At 44.8% G+C, this 20,317-nt stretch overlaps 1 protein-coding gene across 2 annotated transcripts in view; it reads left to right on the plus strand.

The window, feature by feature from the left end:
* The window catches only part of MYRIP (myosin VIIA and Rab interacting protein), a 165,226-nt gene that overhangs the window by 63,997 nt on the left and 80,912 nt on the right, over positions 1–20,317 (plus strand). For both annotated transcript variants that reach the window (XM_079795413.1, XM_079795414.1), the window contains exon 3: positions 2,130–2,351. In XM_079795413.1, coding sequence (XP_079651539.1) covers positions 2,130–2,351 — 222 coding nt within the window. The remainder of the gene's footprint in view (positions 1–2,129; positions 2,352–20,317) is intronic.

The following is a 20,317-nucleotide window of genomic DNA, read 5'->3' on the forward strand; positions in this document are numbered from 1 at the left end:
ACCTTGGTTGCGGGCACATCCCCAGCAGGGGATGTGCAGGAGGCAGCTGATCGATGTTTCTCTCTCATCGATGTTTCTAACTCTCTATCCCTCTCTCTTCCTCTCTGTAAAAAATCAATAAAAAATATATTTAAAAAATAAAAAAGAAAAGGCAGACAACAGCAAGTGTTGGTGAGGAGGTGGAGAAATTGGAACCCTCATATATTGCTGATGGGGATGTAAAAATGGTACAGCCATTTGGAAAACAGTCTGGCTGTTTTTTTAAAATTTAAACATAGCATTACCATATGACCCAGTGATTTTACCCCGGGAATTTAAAAGATACATCACACAAAAACTTATACATGAGTGTATAGCAGCATTATTTATAATAGCCAAAGAATAGGAACAGCCCAGATGTCCATCAGCTGATGAATGGACAAATGAAATAGGATATATTAATGGAATATTATTTGTCAGTAAAAAGGAATGAAGTGCTGATACATGCTACGGCATGGATGAGCTTTGAACACATGCAAAGAAAGAAGCCAGACACAACAGGCCAAATGATTCCATTTATGTAGTATGTGTCCAGAATAAGCAAAGTCATAGAACCAGAAAGGAGTTGGTGGTTGGCAGGGACTGAGGGGGCGGGCAGTGAGGAGTGACTGCATAATGTGGGCTTTCTTTTGGGGCTGATGAAAATGTTCTGAAATCAGGCAGGGGTGGTGCCTAACACAACTTTGTGAATACACTAAAACCCACTGAATTGTACAATTGAAAGGGTACATTTTATGGTATGTGGATTATATCTCAATTTTTTAAAAGTTGGCAGGAAAGGTAAGAAAGGGAAATTCCCAGGGGGTAGAAGTGAAGAGGGAACTTTTAAAAAATATATTTTCATTGATTTCAGAGAGGAAGGGAGAGGGAGAGATAGAAACATCGATGAGAGAGAATCATTGGTTGGTACTCCTGTATCGTAGATTGACACTCAGCCAGCTGGGCATGAAGAGGGATTTTAAAACCAGAGGGGTCAGTCTGGTCAGATGGGGAACGCCGGGGCCGTGGGCTCTGCGGGCTAGGGGCTGCGGCGTGCATTTTGGCGGGGGTGCGGGGGTGGGGGTGGGGGGCAAGAGAGGTGGCCTGGAGCCTTCGGGGGAGAAGCAGCTGAAAGTAAGATACTGCATAAAGTTTGGAATAAAACACTTAGGCTCAAATAAGCAACATTTAGAAAGAAAAGGGGGACAAAATTACAAATAATTACTAATATAGCAGAGGTCTTAAAGTCATAAAAGAAACCTGTGAACCACTTTATGCCAACACACTTGAAAATCTAAACAAAAAATAGACAATTTTCTAGGCTTCAGAATTAAAGCAGTAAGTATAATATCTCATTTTAAAATATGAGGGCAGGGGAGAAAGGAAGAGGGGAGAGAGATGGGGGGGGGGGACACATAAATAGTTCAGAGTAGTAGAATTCAGATAATTCTAACATTTTCCCTTTTGCTTACCTGTTCCATGCCTAATAGGTCAGGCAAGGGTAACTCCTACGTACACAGCCTCTGTTGACCATTTAGGTCATGGATTTTGAGAGTTTTCTTTTGGTCCGAGGACCTGAAGGAGAGGGTTGTCTTATGCAGCTCTGACTCACCACTGCTTAGGGTTTGTCCGCTCACACTGATTTGAAAGCTTTTAAGATCCCTGGGTGCTCCCGTTTCCAGGGATGCTAACTAGGGCCAGCACCGCATCGATCATAGTCCCAGCAGGGCTGTTGGGAGGATTAATGTTTTAATACAGTCACAGAACAACATGACCTCCTGCCCCTTTAAAAAGGTGTTAATTACGGTAAAGGTTTTCTTTTCTGAGGTTGTACGTAGTTTTCTAACGGTGATACGTATCTCGGTCTAGTGTCTGAAATGTAAGTAGCAGGGTGTTCGTGCTTTTCCCATAGAAAATGTGACACATAGAAGCCCCCAACGCTCATCCACCAGTGGGGTTCCCCTCTGGCTGTCATGGGAAGCAAGTGTGAGTTGTATTGTTGTGCACGAAGGTCCTCCACGTGGCTTGGTCTGTGCATGGGCCGGGGTGGGGATGCTCTGGGGAGAGAGCCCCCTGACCTGGTCCTCCCTTCCCTTGTCTGCCCACCCCAGCGAGATGAAGCAGAAGCTGGACGAGGAGGGCAGCAAGTGCAGCATCCTCTCCAAGCACCGGAAGTTCGTGGAGCACTGCTGCATGCGCTGCTGCTCGCCCTTCACCTTCCTCGTCAACACCAAGCGCCGCTGCGGGGACTGCACGTTCAACGTCTGCAAGAGCTGCTGCTCCTACCAGAAGCACGAGAAGGTGTGGATCTGCTGCGTCTGCCAGCAAGCCAGGTGAGTGGCCGGGTGGGCGCCTGGGGCCTCGTCTGGCACCACCCATCTTCCTCCAGCCAGGTAGGACGAGCAGCGATGGATCAGCACACAGTACTGAGTGCAGATTACCGAGGTGAGGAGCCGTAAGGATACTGCGTGAGCTGATATCACAGAGCGGACCACATTTCTCAACATTCATTCATTCATTCATTCATTCATTCCACAAGTACGTGTTGGAGTCTTAGGAATGATGCTGGACACAGGAACCATGATGGTGAATGAGTCAGATGGCTTTCGGGGGTGGGGAGGGGCGGGACGGATGAAATGCATGAATGCTACAGTGCTGCACCCAGCTGGTTGGGTGCGTCCTACACAGCACTTGGCTCCAATGTCTATCGTGGCACCCCTGTGCTGACCAAACCGTGGTGGGTGCCTCAAGGACAGGGACTGTCCCTGTCTCATTCAACTCCATGTGTAGCACCGTACATAGCCTGGCATGTAAAAGGCACACACATCTTCGGGCCTGAATACTAGCCCAGGGCAGTGTTCAATAGTAGAAAAATGCAGGGTACGAAGGAGGTTTCAGGAATTTTACAGAGAAAAGGATCCAGAGAGTGTTGGAGTGTCCTAGAGAGGTTTCACGGAAGAGGAGGGGACCCTGGGTGGGACTCAGAGAGGAGGAACCACAGGGCATTCTTGGACAAGGGGCGGCATGAGCAAAGACCACAGCTCCCCCGAGGCGTGTGGAGGGCCTGGAAGAGACCCTTGCGGAGGCATGTAGCGTTGGCCAGTTTATGTGAAGAATTGGGGTTCGTTCCTCAGGGGGTTATGAAATCATTGAACGTAGCAGTTGAAAATCATTGGAACAGCAGTTTTTAAGATACGCTGTTCTTTACTGTCCTTCAATGTATCCACCCCACACACAGAAGGACATAGCAGTACCTACATAATTTTGTTTCTTTTGGTTTTTCTCTGTTCCTCTCCTCTGTGGCTCAGAAAAATCTCCAAATTTACTAAGCAGTCAATAGCCGTAAAGCATACAGTCACATCCTCTCCTCCCTGAGTTGCATGAGTTTATTATCCGTTACAATTAAAGGACACATCGCTGTCATGAAACAGCAGAATTGCCGAGTGCCGAGTGCACGGCCTCAGGGGCACATCACTTACAAGTGGAAGAACATTGCCCTTCTGATTCCCATCCTGTGCTACTCTCTTTCCACAAGACAGTCTCAATGAGCAGCCAGATATTGAAAAATAAGTTGTCAAAGGACAGCACCTGGCTCCTAAGCCTACATTTTAAATGTCCATTTCACATTTCTACCACTTCATGAGGAGGCAGGAGGCTTAGGTAAGCCTATGTAATAGTCCTGCGTTATTTCAGTGTAAACATTCCACGGCAGTTCCCCGAGTCTCAGAGGCAGGACATTGGAAAATAATGGACCACACAGAGGAGGATACCTGGAAAGACATCCAAAACACGAATGTACATTTGTTCCAATTATTCTGAGAAAAGGGAGGGTCATTGAGGAGTCTTCCACATTCCGCTAGGACACACCCAAAGTGGTTTAATCAGAATTGGCAGAAAGAAGTTGCTGAGGGGAAGTTGGGAATTTTGCTCTTTTAATCTTGAATGATGTCTGGTGGGGGCATCTCAGGAGTCTTGGGATTATTATTGTCTGAAATCAAAGGGGACGGGAAATTTGAGCTCGTTTCCGTTTTTTCTATGTTATTCAAGTTCATCATCAGAACCTGTCCAGGAAAGAAATCCCTAGGATACATGTGGCAGGTTTTTGCTTCTGGACATTTCTCTTGAAACTGATAGAGAAGAATGTCCAGGTCAGAGTACCTCAGTCTGACAGTTTTTTACACTTTGCAGGATGTCTCAGAAAGTCCATTTGATGTGGGTAGTAACAAGCTGTCCAACCCCCAGCATTACGCGAGCATTTAAGGCATATTTTGACTTGAATCAAGTATGAAAGTTTTCAGATAAATAACTTTAAAAACTTGCACAGAAACAGAAAAAAACAACAACACAGTTTACAACAGATGGTTTAGACTTTAGATACTGATCTTATGTAGTAAAAACCAGTGTCATGCTGGGGGGTCAGGTTATGGGGCACTCCGTACCGCCATCCACTGTGTCCGTCAGACTCTCTGCCCCTCGTGCAATCTGCAACTCGCCTCTTGGTTTAGAAGTGATTTACTTCAGGTTTTAGTCTTCGGGACGTCCTCTCAGCCTATTCATATTCAAGCAATTGGATATAAAACATTGTATACGTCAGATTCCACAAAGAACCCATTGTGTGTGTGCGTGTGCATGTGCGTGTGTGTGTGCAATCTCAATAAAACAGTAGAAAGCAGTTCTGAGAAGGTGCACAGATGACCACTTTAGTGAGGTCACTTTCAGAACCACAGTTCACTCCCCACAGCCCGTGATGTACTTTTCCTTTCCCAGGAGAATCAATCCACATTTGCTGCGTTGGTTTCATCCCTAGTGATTTATCCCATGGCTACCATATGCATGTTTTTGAGATACCGTGGAGCCATGAATAATCCTATATAATAAAAGGCCAATATGCAAATTGACCAAACGGCAGAACAACAGGTCGCTATGATGTGCACTGACCACCAGGGGGCAGACGCTCAATGCAGGAGCTGCCCCCTGGTGGTCAGTGCACTCCCATAGGGGGAGTACCGCTCAGCCAGAAGCCCTGAGCCAGGCTTATGGCTGGTGAGCACAGGGGCAGTGGTGGGAGCCTCTCCCGCCTCTGCGGCAGCACTAAGGATGTCCGACTGGCGGCCTAGGCCTGCTCCCTGCCAGCCAGACATCCCCCGAAGGCTCCCGGACTGCAAGAGGGCGCAGGCCGGGCTGAGGGACGCCCCCCCTCCCCCGAGTGCACGAATGTCATGCACCAGGCCTCTAGTTATATTAATGAAAATGTTTGTCCACAAATAATTAAGGAGCTAGGAGTTGAGGGTAGATGTTCCTGGGAAAATATTAACAAGTTGCATCGGAAGTAAATAACTGTGGGAGGCTCTTGGGCCTGCCTCTGGTGCAGCTCTAAATGAGAGACTTGCATTAGAAACGTAGGGTTCGTCAGGGAGGACCCTGGGCCTAGTCACTGTAAAAATGGTGGTGTCTCTAACTGCAGCTTTCTTCCTTTTCATCTCAATGAAAAAGAGCCTCTATGTCTTAGTGTTCTGTTTGATTATTTATCAGAGTAAAGAACTTTTATTTTAAATGAAAATTCCCTTTTCACGGTCGTTGCTGAAATTATGATCAATTCTTTTGTTCCATATGTTTTGCATTAAAATGTGTTTCTGTTGTTAGTGTCAGTTTAAAATTTTTAACTTTGGGGAATTAACAAACACATGAATTTATTATGGAATGAATGATGGATTACTTATTTTTAAAAAATATATTTGTATTGCCAAAACCGGTTTGGCTCAGAGGATAGAGCGTCGGTCTGTGGACTGAAAGGTCCCAGGTTCGATTCCAGTCAAGGGTATGTACCTTGGTTGCGGGCATATCCCCAGTAGGAGGTGTGCAGGAGGCTGATCGATGTTTCTCTCTCATCAATGTTTCTAACTCTTTATCCCTCTCCCTTCCTCTCTCTCTAAAAATCAATATATATATATTATTGATTTTTAGAGAGAGAGGAAGGGAGAGGGATAGAGAGAAACATCAATGAGAGAGGACGTCATCAATTGGCTGCCTCCTGCACGGCCCCCACCAGGGATTGAACCCACAACCCGGGCATGTACCTTGCCTGGGAATTGAACCGGTGACCTCTTGGTTCCTGGGTTGATGCTCAACTGCCGAGCCACACCAGCCAGGCTGTTTTTGTGTTTTGTTTTTTTTAAAGTATATTTTTACTGATTTCAAAGAGGAAGGGAGAGGGAGAGAGAGATAGAAACATCAAAGATGAGAGAGAATCATTTATTGGCTGCCTCCTGCACACCCCCTACTGGAGATCAAGCCCGCAACCTGAGCATGTGCCCTTGACCGAAATTGAACCCGGGACCCTTCAGTCCGCAGGCCAACATTCTATCCACTGAACCAAACCAGCTAGGGCTGGATGACTTATTTTGGAAGTTATAGAATCAATGGGATATTACTGAATCATTCCCTTTGTCATTTTTTTGTTATGCATAAATTTATGTTCTTGACCACTTATTATACATATTCTTTCAAACATTGTATAAATAAGGACATGTGGTAGTTGCATTTTGAGGTCTTCTGCAGGAAATGAAACTTTCAGAGAGAGCTCAGCCCATACATCTCAAACATTATTATTTCGGGTCAAATTGATTCAAGAACAATGTCTCTAATTTCCTTGGGAACAAACTGTCTTTCTAGTTCTTTGCTTTATTATAAAAATGGTTCTCTCTGATTTTTATCATTTTGTGCTATTACCTTTAACACAGACCAGTTTGGGAGATTGTTTTCAGGGAATGAGAGAGAAAAATTATTCTTGGAACTGAAATCAAAACACATCTCCTCATTATGCCTGTGTCATTTGCTTTGGTTTTTCTGAGACAACTTAAGACTTCATTTCTTTCCTCTTGGAGTTGGAATCTTGGATATCTGATCACTTATCTCTTGGTATTCACACAGCCCACATGATGCATAAATTTGCATACTGCCCTTTTGGTATAAACTCCACAGTATGTTTTAGAGATACCCAATGGGTGTGCAATATCTCTAAACAGATACAACATTTAAAAATTGTCACTATTGGATAAGGACATTTACAGGTTAACAAATATATAGGGAAATATTGAACCTCACTAAAAAGCAAGGGAATCAAGTTTGTGCTTCACGTAGTATATTTTCCTCATTAGTAAATTTTTTTCTTTACTCATCACACAGATTGGAAAAGGCCTTCTCATTGCTGGTGAAGTCTAAGTGGGCATAAACCTTTTAACCAACATGGATCAAGAGCCTGTAGCATGTCTAAGCCCTTTTACTCTATAATTTCATTTTTGAAAACCTATACCTAGATAGGAAACAAATTATTTTTTTAAGTGCTGTACAAAAATAGGTGAATTATTTGTAATATAAAAAAGACTGGTGAATCTCAGAGGGAAAGCAGGGTTGAGGGTGGGAAGAGAGATTAACCAAAGAACTTACATGCATGCTAGAGGTACAGTGCATGACATTTGTGCACTGGGGGGGAGGGTGTCCCCTCAGCCCAGCCTGCACCCTTTAGCAGTCCAGGAGCCCTCAGGGGGTGTCTGACTGACGGCTTGGGCCTAAGCCGCAGTCAGACATCCTTAGCGCTGCTCCGGAGGTGGGAGAGGCTCCTGCCACCACGGCTGTGCTTGCCAGCCGTCAGCTCAGCGTTGACCACCAGGGGGCAGCTCCTGCGTCGAGTCTGCCCCCTGGTGGTCAGTGCGCATCGTAGTCGTTGCACCGTTTGGTTGATTTGCATATTACCCTTTTATTATATAGGAATATGCATAACCCATGGACACAGACAGTAGTGTGGTGAAGGCCTGGGAGAGGGTGGAAGTGAGGTGGAGGTGGTCAGTGGGGATAAGGGACATCAATAATACTTTAACAATAAAGATTTTAAAAAACCAATAAAGATACATTTTTTAAAAATATATTTTTATTGATTTCACAGAAGAAGGGAGAGGGAGAGAGAGATAGAAACATCAATGATGAGAGAGAATCATTGATGGGCTGCCTGCTGCACACCCCACACTGAGGATTGAGCCTGCAACCCAGGCATGTGCCCTGACCGGGAATTGAACTTCGACCTGCTGGTTCCTAGGTCAATGCTCAATCACTGAGCCACACCAGCTTGGTAATAAAGATAAATTTTTTAAAAAGAGAGAAATAATCTAAATGCCCAACAATAGAACAGTGGATGTAAAGTAGGGTACATTCAACTCAACTGAATGTGATGAGACCTTTAAAATAATGTGTGTGCTGGATTAACGTGGATGAATCCTTACTTTAAACTGTTAGATTTAAAACTGCAATGCAAAATGCACATGTAATATAATTACTATGTGATCAAGAAAATATAGGAAAAGGACTGAAAGGAAATTAACAATCAATGCTGTTTACAGTAATTGGGAGGTGGACTTATGGATACTATTTTTCTTACATCTCTATTTTCCATTTTGTTTTCAAGTTTTTCACATTTTGGACATGTGCTTTTATAACTCGGTATAAATAAAATAAAAATAAAAACATCTAGGATTTGTTCCTTTCCTCCTCGTTCCAAAATCCCCTCCTGCATCACCCAGTGTTGCTGTCCCCCAACCACCCCGCTTTACACCAGCGTTAAAATCACCCAGTTTCCTAGGAAAAATGGAACCATTGAAGGGGACTTGTATTTTGAAGAGACAGTTAATGGGCAATTTCCATTATTGATCTGTCTATAACAGATCTCCATAGAGACTGTGACTGCAGTACTCAAGTCTAATCATTGTCAGAGTGACCTGAGTCATGAGGCAGCTGGGAATTCTTTAAAATTGAAATTGCCCCCAGTGAAAGCTAAGCATCTATTTTCTGTTCACTAATTCTTTACTATCAATAGATTAAATAACAAATGAATATATCAGGAGTGCCTGCTATGGACATGGGATTGAACTTGCCTTTTCAGATGAGTTATTTCCTCTAATCCTTATAAGAGCTCTGTAAGGGGCAAGAGATTAGCTCCATTTTTGAGCCATGAAACTCTGAAACTCCAATTGACTATGTGGCTAGTCAAGGTCATCTTGTAAGTCTCAAGTTCAGGAGTGTTCTTACCATCAGGAATACAGCCTGGGCCCCTAGACCCCTGACCTTCAGCTGCCCCACAGGCCTCCTCACTCAGCCAGCTACCTGGACCCCGTGTTTAGGTCTGTAGAGCAGTGGACAGCCTATGTTCCTAAACGGGGTCAAAGGATAGTGAAGGTTTCTATTCCTTTTGAAAGCACTGTGCATCCACAGGCAGTTAACTACACACTTGTATTTCCTGCAGGGGAGGGCAGTTAGGGGTGACCAGGCTGGCAGGGGAGGGCAGTTAGGGGTGACCAGGCTGGCAGGGGAGGGCAGTTAGGGGTGACCACTGAAATCTCACTGCAGCCATAGCAGTGAGAACAGACTGAGACACAGGAGAGAATGTCCTGGGAGGCGGACGGGTATGGTGGCATCACAGTCCACGCCACCATGTCAGACATTGACACTCCTCTCCCCTTAGCACTCTGGGTTCCTCGTAGTCCATCTAACCTGAGGCCTTTAGTGCTAACATTTATCCTGTCTGGACCATGGGGCTGAGCGGGTGCTGTATTGATTGAAAGATCGAATCCCTGTAATTCTGAAGTTTTAGGGAAAGTACAGACTTTGATGTGGCACATCAGGAGCATGAATTTAATTTTTGAGATAATTTGGTAAACCATTGGCCTCTTGCGTTATCCAAGGGGTGAGGAGGATGTGAGCGATGCTAGTGTAAAGGTCAGGAGTAATACAAACACGTCATGGTACTCTCCCAACTGGGAAATGACTCTTTTGTGTAGCTCAGGTGATCTCTGCTTATTTATGTTGAGCCAAATAGAAAGAGGACCTAAATGGCCACTATAAACAATGTTGGATCGCCCTGGCTGGTGTGGCTCAGTTGGTTGGGCATCATCCCAGGCACCAAAAGGTTGCCAGTTTGATTCCCTGTCAGGGCATATGCCAGGGTTGCAGGCTCAATCTCCCTGCAGCCAATGGATGTTATGCTTTCACATCAATGTTTCTCTCTCTCTCCCTCTCTCTAAAAATCAGGAAAACATCTTTTAAAAAAATAATAATGTTGGATCATAAATTGCTATATGATTTTGGGCATACAACTCAGGTGGAGTTCGAAGTTGAAGGATATTGCTATTAAAACTGTTTCTATTCCCAACTCTAGGAACAAATTTCCTCAGGGCTTACTTGTTTTTTAAAAAAGGGATAAAACTAGTGCTGAGCACTATTTCATTCAAATAATAAATAATATTCCTCTGTTCAGAAAAGAAGTTAATAAAAAAGCCATCTCATTGCAAGATATATTTCCAATAAATGTATATGTTCTCTTATTGTTTATCATAATTTAATATATTCTGTTTTTCATCAACTGTGTCTTAGTCAAAATCAATAACTCAAGCCAAGATAAATATTTTGACACTTTGAACTTCATGGCTCAAAAAGTTATTAAATTCAATTTATTACACATCTTTGTCTGACAAAGAAGGACAACATGGTGATGAATTTAAAAACTAAACATAAAAATATATGACATTAAAATAAAATCCTATAAGGGCAGTAGAATAGGAAAGAAATGTCTGTTCAAGGAGAAAACTAAAATATGTTAAAATAGAGCGTCAGCCTGTGGACCAAAGGGAACTGGGTTCGATTCTGGTCAGGGGCACGTACCTTGGTTGCAGGCTCAAAGCGATGTGTTTCTCTCATATCGATGTTTCTCTGTCTTTCCCTTTCTCTTCTTCTCTCCCTTAAAAATCAATGGAAAAATATCCTCGGGTGAAGATTACAAAATAATAATAATAATAATAATAAATATAAATAAATAAATGTAATTTTTTCAACTGTTAAAGGAGTCAGCAAACTAGGGCCCACAGACCAAATCTGGCCTGTCCCCTGTTTTATAACAAAGTTTGATTGGCACACATCTACGTTCATGCGTTTGAGTATTGTCTATATCTGCATTCAATTACAACAGCAGATTTGGATAATGACAACAGAGACACTAGAAAATATTTCCTATCTGGCCATCTACCAAAAGTTTGCCAACCCCCCGCTTAGACCGTCATGGCCCTTCACCCAGATTTCAGCACATTTCCATCCTGAACACAGGGGGACACTTTCTCTAAGATGTTAACTGGGGTGAGATGGCAGCCATGAATGTCTGCCACATGCACAGTACGGAATATCTGGGGATTTTAATAGCTGACAAGACATCACACAAGCTGGCAGCACCTTTCCTGTTAATTGACTGCACTGTGGACCAAGGGACGCCCACCCCCAGCCCCTGAGAGGGCCGTGCTTCGTGGCCTTGAAATAATGAGTGAGCTTAAAAAATAACGGAATCTTGAGCATCGTTTTCTTTGAACAGGGACCAGTTTAAAGATGTCATCATCATCAGCTTTACTCATTGACATGGTAGGGAAAAATGCCAAAGTTTTTTTTTTTTACCAGTTTAGACTGGTATTAAAACTTTTGTACTCCATCATAAGGCCATTAGGTATCTCTTAGCATCGCTTTTTTAGCATATAATTAACCTAGTACATAGCCACCAACTGCATCAGTGCTTGACATGTCTCAGTGATATGAAGATGAAAATAAGGCGTGGAAATATAATCAGCTTCTGGGCTCCATAGGCCACAAATAGCTTTAAGGCTTTAGGGAAAGAAAGAAAGAAAGAAAGAAAGAAAGAGGTTAATTTTATCTTTTGGGCAAATACTGAAATACAGGAGGCCATTAAATAGAAAACAAACTGCTCTCATAGAGAATGGTTTTCATTTAGCCCCTAATTGATGCTATGTTCACACTAAGAGAGAAAATCAATAGAAAATGTTCTTTAAAATGGACCCAGCAGTCAAACAGCTTGTCATCATTTGAGAGGGGGAAAAAAAAGCCCAAACTGTAAAAAGCACCTGAACCTCAGAGGTTTGATGACTTTCTGGAGGTGGAGCCTGGCCTGGTTTGCCTCCCATGGCCAGCCCCGCTGTCCCAAGGACATGAGGAAGCCTCACAGAGATCATGCCCGTTAGAATCATGCCGCTCCTCTCCGCTGGTTCCAGCCGTCTTTGTTGAGGAGTCACACCCAGAGCTAAAAGACCTTGTCAAAGTACCTTTTTCCTAAGAGAAACAGATCCTCGGTTCAGGCCAGTTTTGGACCAAAGTCTGGGCAGCAAGAATCCCCTGGAAGCCCTGGAATAGGTCCTCTTAAACCGGATAATACAGAAATAAGAGAATTGAGGATGACCGAAGCCGTGCCCTGGACTAACCCATATATGTCAACTAACATTCACATAAATCCCATTGAACAAACACAGTGCCTCTGGGTTCTGATGCTAATGTCTATTCCCTCCCCACCAAGGAAGTGGTGAAAGCTAAGCTAGGCATTAGGAGAGGTGTCCCTGTCCCGGTCCCCATCTGCGTCGTCATTTATCTTCTTGATTCTTGGTCTGGCAACACTTTCTCTTTCATCCTTCCCAACCTGCACAGGAATGAGTGTTTCCTTAATCCGGGGTCTTCATAACAATTATGAAGAGGCAGTCCTTCCAAAGTGGCTCGGAATTTATGGATGGGAGACAGGGTCTTGGACAGGGATGGCGCCTCTGCTCCTCACTGATACCTGCTCCGGTCCATGAGTCCCTGCGCTCACTTGGCATTCCCTGCCACACGAGCTTGTTCGGGTCCTGGAAATGCTTTTTTGCTCTCTCTGTGCTGTCCGTGAGTGCCTGGGGGTTTTTGCACCAGAACTTGTAGCTTGGGCTTTATTTACGAAAAGTGAAAAGTTTCTAGGGCCTGACCGACGTGGCTCAATGGTTGAGCATCGACCTATGAGCCAGAAGGTCATGGTTTTTTTGTTGTTTTTTTAAAATATATTTTATTGATTTTTTACAGAGAGGAAGAGAGAGGGATTGAAAGTCAGAAACATCGATGAGAGAGAATCATCGATCAGCTGCCTCCTGCACACCCCGTACTGGGGATGTGCCCGCAACCAAGGTACATGCCCCTGACCGGAATCGAACCCGGGACCCTTGAGTCCGCAGGCCAACGCTCTATCCACTGAGCCAAACCGGTTTCGGCCAGAAGGTCATGGTTTGATTCCCGGTCAGGGCACATGCCCGGGTTGCAGGCTCGGTCTCCAGTGGGGGTCATGTAGGAAGCAGCCAATCAGTGCTTCTCTCTCATCATTGATGTTTCTATCTCTCTCTCCCTCTCCCTTTCTCTCTGAAATCAATTAAAAAATATATTTTTTAAAGTTTTTAGGTCATTATCTTAATTAGTCCTGGACAATATAGACAGGAAAGTCTTGTTTCCCATCTTATAAATGCGGAGAAAGAGGCGTGGGAGACTCACCCAAGTCCACACACTTGCTGGAGGGTAGACAAAAGCTTAGCAGCCATTATGAGTTCCCCAAAATCAGGCTCCAGCAGAAGGGTCAGCTTTGGGCACCTAGGCTACCGCTTATCCATGGTTGAAATCATGTAAGAACAGACACCTGAGCCCTGGAACCCCTCAACCAGTACTCTGCCAAGCTGTGCAATGAGAAATATCCATGCCAGTCAGAGGTCAGTGTTCTTCGGAATCATCCTATCACTAGGAATGAGACAGTGAAGGATTATCTCTAGTTACTGGAGAAGCCTTTGAACAAAGAGCAAAAATATCTACAGGTCACTCTTTTCAAATTCTAGTTCCGGTAAAGAAAAGCATTCTCTGTAACTGTATTGGGCATTCTTTTGCTACTGTCCCCTAACAAAAGGTTTGTCCTTTTTTTCCCCTTCATTTTTCTGGGCAAGGGGTTGGGGCTGTGGTTAATGTCTGAGCTGTGCAGGCATGACTGTCAACTGGGAGGATTGGGTGCTGGGTGCATGCTGAGCGTGGCACATGGGCACCAGAGCTCTGCTCCAGCCAGAAAAGCAGACAGAAAGCTTGGGTGTAGAGTATCTGAAGTGGGGGGTGGAAAATATGGCAATGCATTGGGGACCCGGGGGTGAGGAATGATGTGTAGCAAGGTCGCAATGCTACATACTGCGCCAAGTGTCCCCTGCTCCACTTGTAGCCCTGTTGACTGGGACAGAGGTGTGGGGATGTTTTCTGGGGCACTGCTTCTCCAGAGATGGGCGTTGGGGTTTGGGGCAGAGCCCTTTCATCTCTCTGCCCCTGCCCACGTTGTGTGTGGTGAGCCCTGCAGCCTTGTCTTTGTGCAGAGCAGGGGCAGTGGACCAGCCCAGCCTTGGAGTTGCGGGGAGTCGCTGCCTGGGAAGGGCTTGCTTTTGGGGTAGGTGCCTGTGTGACCAAGTGTGATCCAACTGATTTGTTTTCTTGGGTCTTAAGCTAGGTCTCAGGTGTTCCCCAGAAGCCAGGAAGACTGTAGCTGCTCGTTGGTGCTCTGGGTGGGGCGGACCAGAGCTTGAAACCCCTTGAAAAGTTGAGGAAACCACAGATGGTTGGGCATAACTAGGGTGCCGGGTGCTACCGGGATGCCCGGGCAGGAAGCAGGAGGCCAGGGCAGGGAGCGGCCTCTGGCACCTTGGAGGGCATGTGGCGTTAGGAGATCAGCAGCAGTGCCTCCAAAACCTGCCTGGGCATTCTCTCTGTTCCCTGGGATGTAACTCAACATGAATCTAGTTAGGCCAGCGGGGAGCTTCCCTGCCCCCACCGGACAAATCCTGTGACTCAGTTCCCTCCTGTCAGTGTTTATGCTGCTTGTTCTGATTTCCCTGTCAGTTTTCCTGGTAGAGAAGATGGACTCATTTTCAGTCCAGTGCCTGTTGACCTTTGGCTACAAGTGGGAGGCCTACACTTGCCCTTTTTGACACCCTGAAGCACAGCGAGAACTTCCTTTGTTGTCCGTCCCCCCCCCCCCCCCCCACCGTCTTCCCCATCCCAGCTTCTCTGAGCTCGTGTTCTCCTTTCCTGGATGAATATGGCCATTGTCCCAGCTGTCGTAGTGGCAAGCTTTATTTAGAGAGAATTTTATATAACAACCGCTTACATAACACTATGTGCTAGGGCAATGCTCTAGGAGTCTTATAAATATTAACTCTTTAATATTCATAATGATACTATGGAGTAGATGCTGTTATTATCCCCATTTTACATATAGGGAAACTTAAGCATGAAGACGGGAAGTAACTTGGCCTAAATGGATTCGTTTTCATGAAACATTTTTGGTTCAGTCGATGGGATTGGGTTGGAAAGCTTGCTGCTGTGACAGCTGGGACAATGGCCATATTCATCCAGGAAAGGAGAACATGAGCTGAGAACCTGGGGTGGGGAAGACCGGGAGGACAGAGAGCAAAGAAAGTGGTTACAGCACATCATCTACTAAGCGGTAGGGTACCTTACTGAAACCAGTCGTCCGTGTGGTATGTTGGAAATAGCAGACTCTGGAATTACTTGAGTTCAAATCCACCACGCTCTGTGCAAAGGGTAGGGACATTAATGCCCACCTCTTGCAGTTGTTTTGGGAATAAATTGAGGGAACCTGCTTCAGTGCCTGATAGTTAGGTGTTTAGTGAATGGCGGTCACTGTGAAAACTGTGACTGTTGTTGAGGTCATGGTCACAGCATTGCTGGTTCTCTAGGGACCCTAAAGAGCAGTGCCCTTCGCTTGTGGAGCACACTTGTATTGACCCCCCAAACCCACTCCCACCCCTCATCTTCTCTCCTCCCCACCCCAAGCCTGCCTCCTTATCCCCTGGATTCTGGCAAGCTCTGCGTGCACAGGAAGAGCCTCAGTTAAGATTTCAGAAAAGCCTAAGCAAAGTCCTATCGCGCAGGCTGCCTCGAGCCAGTAACCTTCAAGTTTTCCTGTAGCCTGATTCACCCAAGCAGGCTTGTTACTGGGATTGCATTTTGGGGCTAAGGCAACTTGGTCTTTCAAAGGGGCTGGAGTTTACAGGAAAAATGATTGAAAAGTATAATACAGCAGAGCCCTTGAGTGGAACAAAATGGCCATGAACAGCTGCGCATGGTAATCTAGGCAGATCCCGTGTGTCATCTGCTCATTAGCTTGAGAAAGACGTTGACCAATGACCAGTGGTACCAAGAGCCTTAGGAACTCCCAGCAAGTCCTGCTCAGGGACCACAAGGCTCCTCTCAGCCACCTCTACCCCATAATCCATACCTCCCCTAGCATGGTGGTGCGCACATGGAGTGATGGTGCCTAAAACAGGTTATCCAAAAGGGGGTGATCCCCTACCCTGGAGCCTTGTGTTGATGGGGAGCCCAGAATTTCCTGTTGGCAGCATCTCCCAGAGAAAGGGGTTAGGTTTGGTGGTCTCTTGAGGTCCTTTTCCACCTGACATTCGTTCGCCACATCCAGGTGGTCCACATCAGACCTCAGTTTGAATCCTGGGTTGGCACTTATTTGCCGGGTGATTCTGGCCAAGTTACTTAATCTTTTTGAGTTTGGGAGAAACAAGACTATTCTCAGAAAGGTTATTGTAAAGAAAAAGAGAAGATGCGGAATCACTCAGCAATGCCTAGAACCGATAACTGGTAGCTGTTGTTATGTTGTTTTCCTCCTGAGGTGGTTAAATAGCTTTTTCCTTCCCTTTATGAAATATTCAGCACAGTATCAATGCCGATGAGCATGAAAGCATTTTCTCAATTTGTAATGCCTCTTTTTTTTATAGCACAGCAGGAATAATTTAATTTTGATAATGAATTCTATAGTTTCTTTCCCAGCATTGACCCAAGGCAGTTAAAGATACTACCGCTTGGGGATCAACAAATGAGACTTGTGCATCTTCTGAAAGATTTCCCAGAATCGCTCAGTGAATGTGTGAGGATATTAGGATGCAAATAATCATTTAATAACCCTAAGCGTGTGTAACTTTACATTTTAGTGCTCATAAGCTCATACACATTAAAAAAAGGTGTACAATAGACCAGCTTCAGTACCGATGTCAGGTAAAATATTTGTACTCTCTCACATTATACATTTCGTATTTTCTCTCTTCTCCCATTATCAGAGAATTCATTTTTATTTTTGTCTTGATTTGTCATAAGCCCGAATGGCGGTAGATATGTGTTCTATTGACGAGTACTTGATTTTCTTAAACTTGCTGCATCCTTTAATCTAGAATTAAGATCTTCCTTTATTTGGGGAAAACCTTTTTCTATTATAGTGAATCTCCAGCTTGAATGTGCATCAGAATCACCTAGAGAGCTTGTTAAAACAAATTGTTAGGCCTTACCCCAGAGTATCTGATTTTAGTAGGTCTTGGAAGGGCCTCTAAAATTTGTATTTCTAATAAACTCCCAGGTGATGATGTTAGGCTGAGCATCCCACTGTGAGAACGAGAACCACTGCTCTAAAATACTGTCACACATTGATTTTTTTCTTGCTCTAATGTTTCTCTTTTTCAGGGACACCAGCTTTATGAATAGTAGGGTACATATTTCAGTCTCCATCATGTTACCTCTAGTCCTCGCTAACTCCTTCACTTTGCTTTATTTTCTCCAGCCCATCCTCTATGTCCTTGTGTACACAAAGGGGCCACAGGCTCACCTGACAAGCTCAGGGGAGGTCTGTGTGGTGGCCTTGCAAACTCAGAGACCTAAAATAACCACAAAGGATGGTCTGAAATGATAACTTCTTAGCTAAAAGCAGTTTGTGATGGGTAGTCAGGTCCTAAGCCGGTATCTTCCCCGACAAAAGTCAATTTTTACCTTAACTGAGCCTGTCTCTTGTCTTTTTGCATCTACGTCACAGGGGTCCTCAAACTTTTTAAACAGGGGGCCAGTTCACTGTCCCTCAGACCATTGGAGAGCCGGAATATAGTTTAAAAAAAACTATGAACAAATTCCTATGCACACTGCACATATCTTATTTTGAAGTAAAAAAACAAAACGGCAAGAACACCCGCATGTGGCCCGCGGGCCGTAGTTTGAGGACGCCTGATACGATAACATATTGTTGGAAAGTCAAAGTCATTTTCCTTTTTCCGGACCCCTCGAAGCACAGGCACCGCTCTGCGGAGACCACAGATCCCCTCATTGTTACTGAGTTAATCGTTGACTGTGAACTATCCAGCACCCACCTAAGTAAAAGAAGTGTGTGTCTATCATTTTACTTTTTATCCAATCCCAGAGGTTTCCCCGCTTTGTTTTCTCCCGCCTCCCTAATCTATCACCAGTGGAGTCCATGTAACTCACTTACGTCTCCTCCTTTGATTGTAATGTATAAAATAAGGTGCAAAACTGCAATTCTCCGGAGCATTATCTCAATCCATTAAGATTGTGCTTCCCAGGATTTGTCGACAGTTTGGCTCAAAACACTCACAGAAACTCTTCCCAGTTTTGAATGATTCTTACGTTGACATCCTTGACAGGGCTTTCATCAATGTTCCTTCTCCTCTTTGCCACCACTCATGTGAATTTCTGTCATGGTGCTTTTGGTTTCATTTCTTTCCTGAATTCTGCTGTCTCACTCTTTAACTATTTCTGTTGTTTCCTATTCTCTTCTTTGGAACTTTTTTTTTTTCTGGTCTGAATTTTTTGTCTGGCTATTGTGTATAATGTTCTTGTTTTTTCTTCTTTTATGTCTTGAAGTGTCTTTACGAAAATTATGTGATGGTTTCCTGGAAGTATTTCACTTTTTTGAATGGAGAAGAGCGTTCTTCCTGAACCCACCCTTTATGGAATATTTATGTGGCAAAGGAGCCTTAAAAAAAAAAAAAAAAGTCCAAAGAGAACAGCAGTTCACCTGAAATTTAGGTCTGCTAGACAGAACATTTTCTCAAGGGCTCACAACAACTTGCGTACACTTAACAGCGAGCCCTGCACCCACACTGTGTGTGTGTGTGTGTGTGTGTGTGTGTGTGTGTGTGTGTGTACATGAGTTGTCCACATTTACTTTTCTAGCTGTCTAGCAGAGTCTCCTTGGAAGCTTGCCTACACTTTCTCCTGATCCTGCCATAGTGACTGCTTGCTTCTTTCCAATGTGGCTCCCTGTGCATTACCTTATCCAGCTGCCCCTATCCTGCCAATCACGCTGTAAAACATGTTGGGAGGCTCTCCTATCCCACAAGTACCTCGGCCTTGCTGGGAATCCTACTGCCCTCTAGTGCCTGGGGGCCAGCCATCTTTCAGTATATGGGACAGTCACAGGCCAAGAAGACCTGCTCCCTCCAAAGAACCAGGAGGGTCCTTCTGAACAGCAGCAGTCAACTGTACTGAGCAGGTTTCCCCTAAGTAGAAAGAGAGTGAGGGTGAGGGAGTCAGGCTGGATATTGTACTCAGAATGAAGGATAGGCCTGCTTCTATTCAGAGAGACCCAGTTAGCTCCGCCTCTGTTGTGAAGGGAGCTAGTCCCCATGAAACCCAACTTTTTTTTTCCTCTTCCTGATACACCCTAGACACCCTGAAACGTGGCCTAAGAGGCAGTGATAACAGCATCAACGTTGACATTTATGGAGAGCTCATCAGAAGCCAGGCATGGTGAATAAGTCACCTGTGACCCTCTCACCTGAATGGAGTTATCTTCATGTCTACATATTATCATCCATATAAACCCGTATTTTACATGGTGATCATCATGGTAATACCTACTCTTTTGTTTCATGTTGTCCCAAAGTTCCCTTAGACTCTCCTCCTGCTTTTTAATTTTTTTTTCTAGAAGCTGCTCTACTTGGGTATTTTTTCCCACCTTGTCTTCTAGCTCACTGATGTGTTCCTCTGCTTCTTCTAGTCTACTCTTGATGCTTTCTATTGAGTTCTTTACAGCAGCGATGTCATTTTTCATTTCTTCTTGGTTCTTCTTCATTTCCTCTTGGTTCTTACTCATATTGTCGAATTTGACTTCCATTCTTTTCAGGCACCTTATGACCATTTCTCTGAATTCTTTCTCTGACAGGTTGCTTGCCTCCATTTCGTTTACTTCCTTTTCTGGTGATGCTTGCTTTTCTTTCTTATGCGAGCTGTTTCTTTGTCTCCCCATGGTCTCTCTTCTCCGGATGTCTGTCATGTAGTTCTTTCTCTCCTTATCTAAAGGCGAAATCTGACCTTTCCGTGGTGGAATGTAGAGCTCCTCCGAATCCGCGTGTTTGCGCCAATTGGGGACCGGTGTTTTGGGGTTTGCAACTGTTCGGTGGGTGCCTCAGTTGTAGATTTTCAGGCTTCCGATAACATCCACTTTCCCCTTCAAGATGGCGTGATCTCCGCGTCCGAGCCGGTGGCTCTGGGAGGGAACCCAGCAGCAATGGGGACTGCCCGGTCAGGGGAACCCCGTCCAGCAGTCCCCCACCTTCTCCTGGAGTATAGCTGT

This window comes from Cnephaeus nilssonii (genome assembly GCF_951640355.1).
Source record: "Cnephaeus nilssonii genome assembly, chromosome: 17".
NCBI classification, from domain to species: Eukaryota; Metazoa; Chordata; class Mammalia; order Chiroptera; family Vespertilionidae; genus Cnephaeus; species Cnephaeus nilssonii.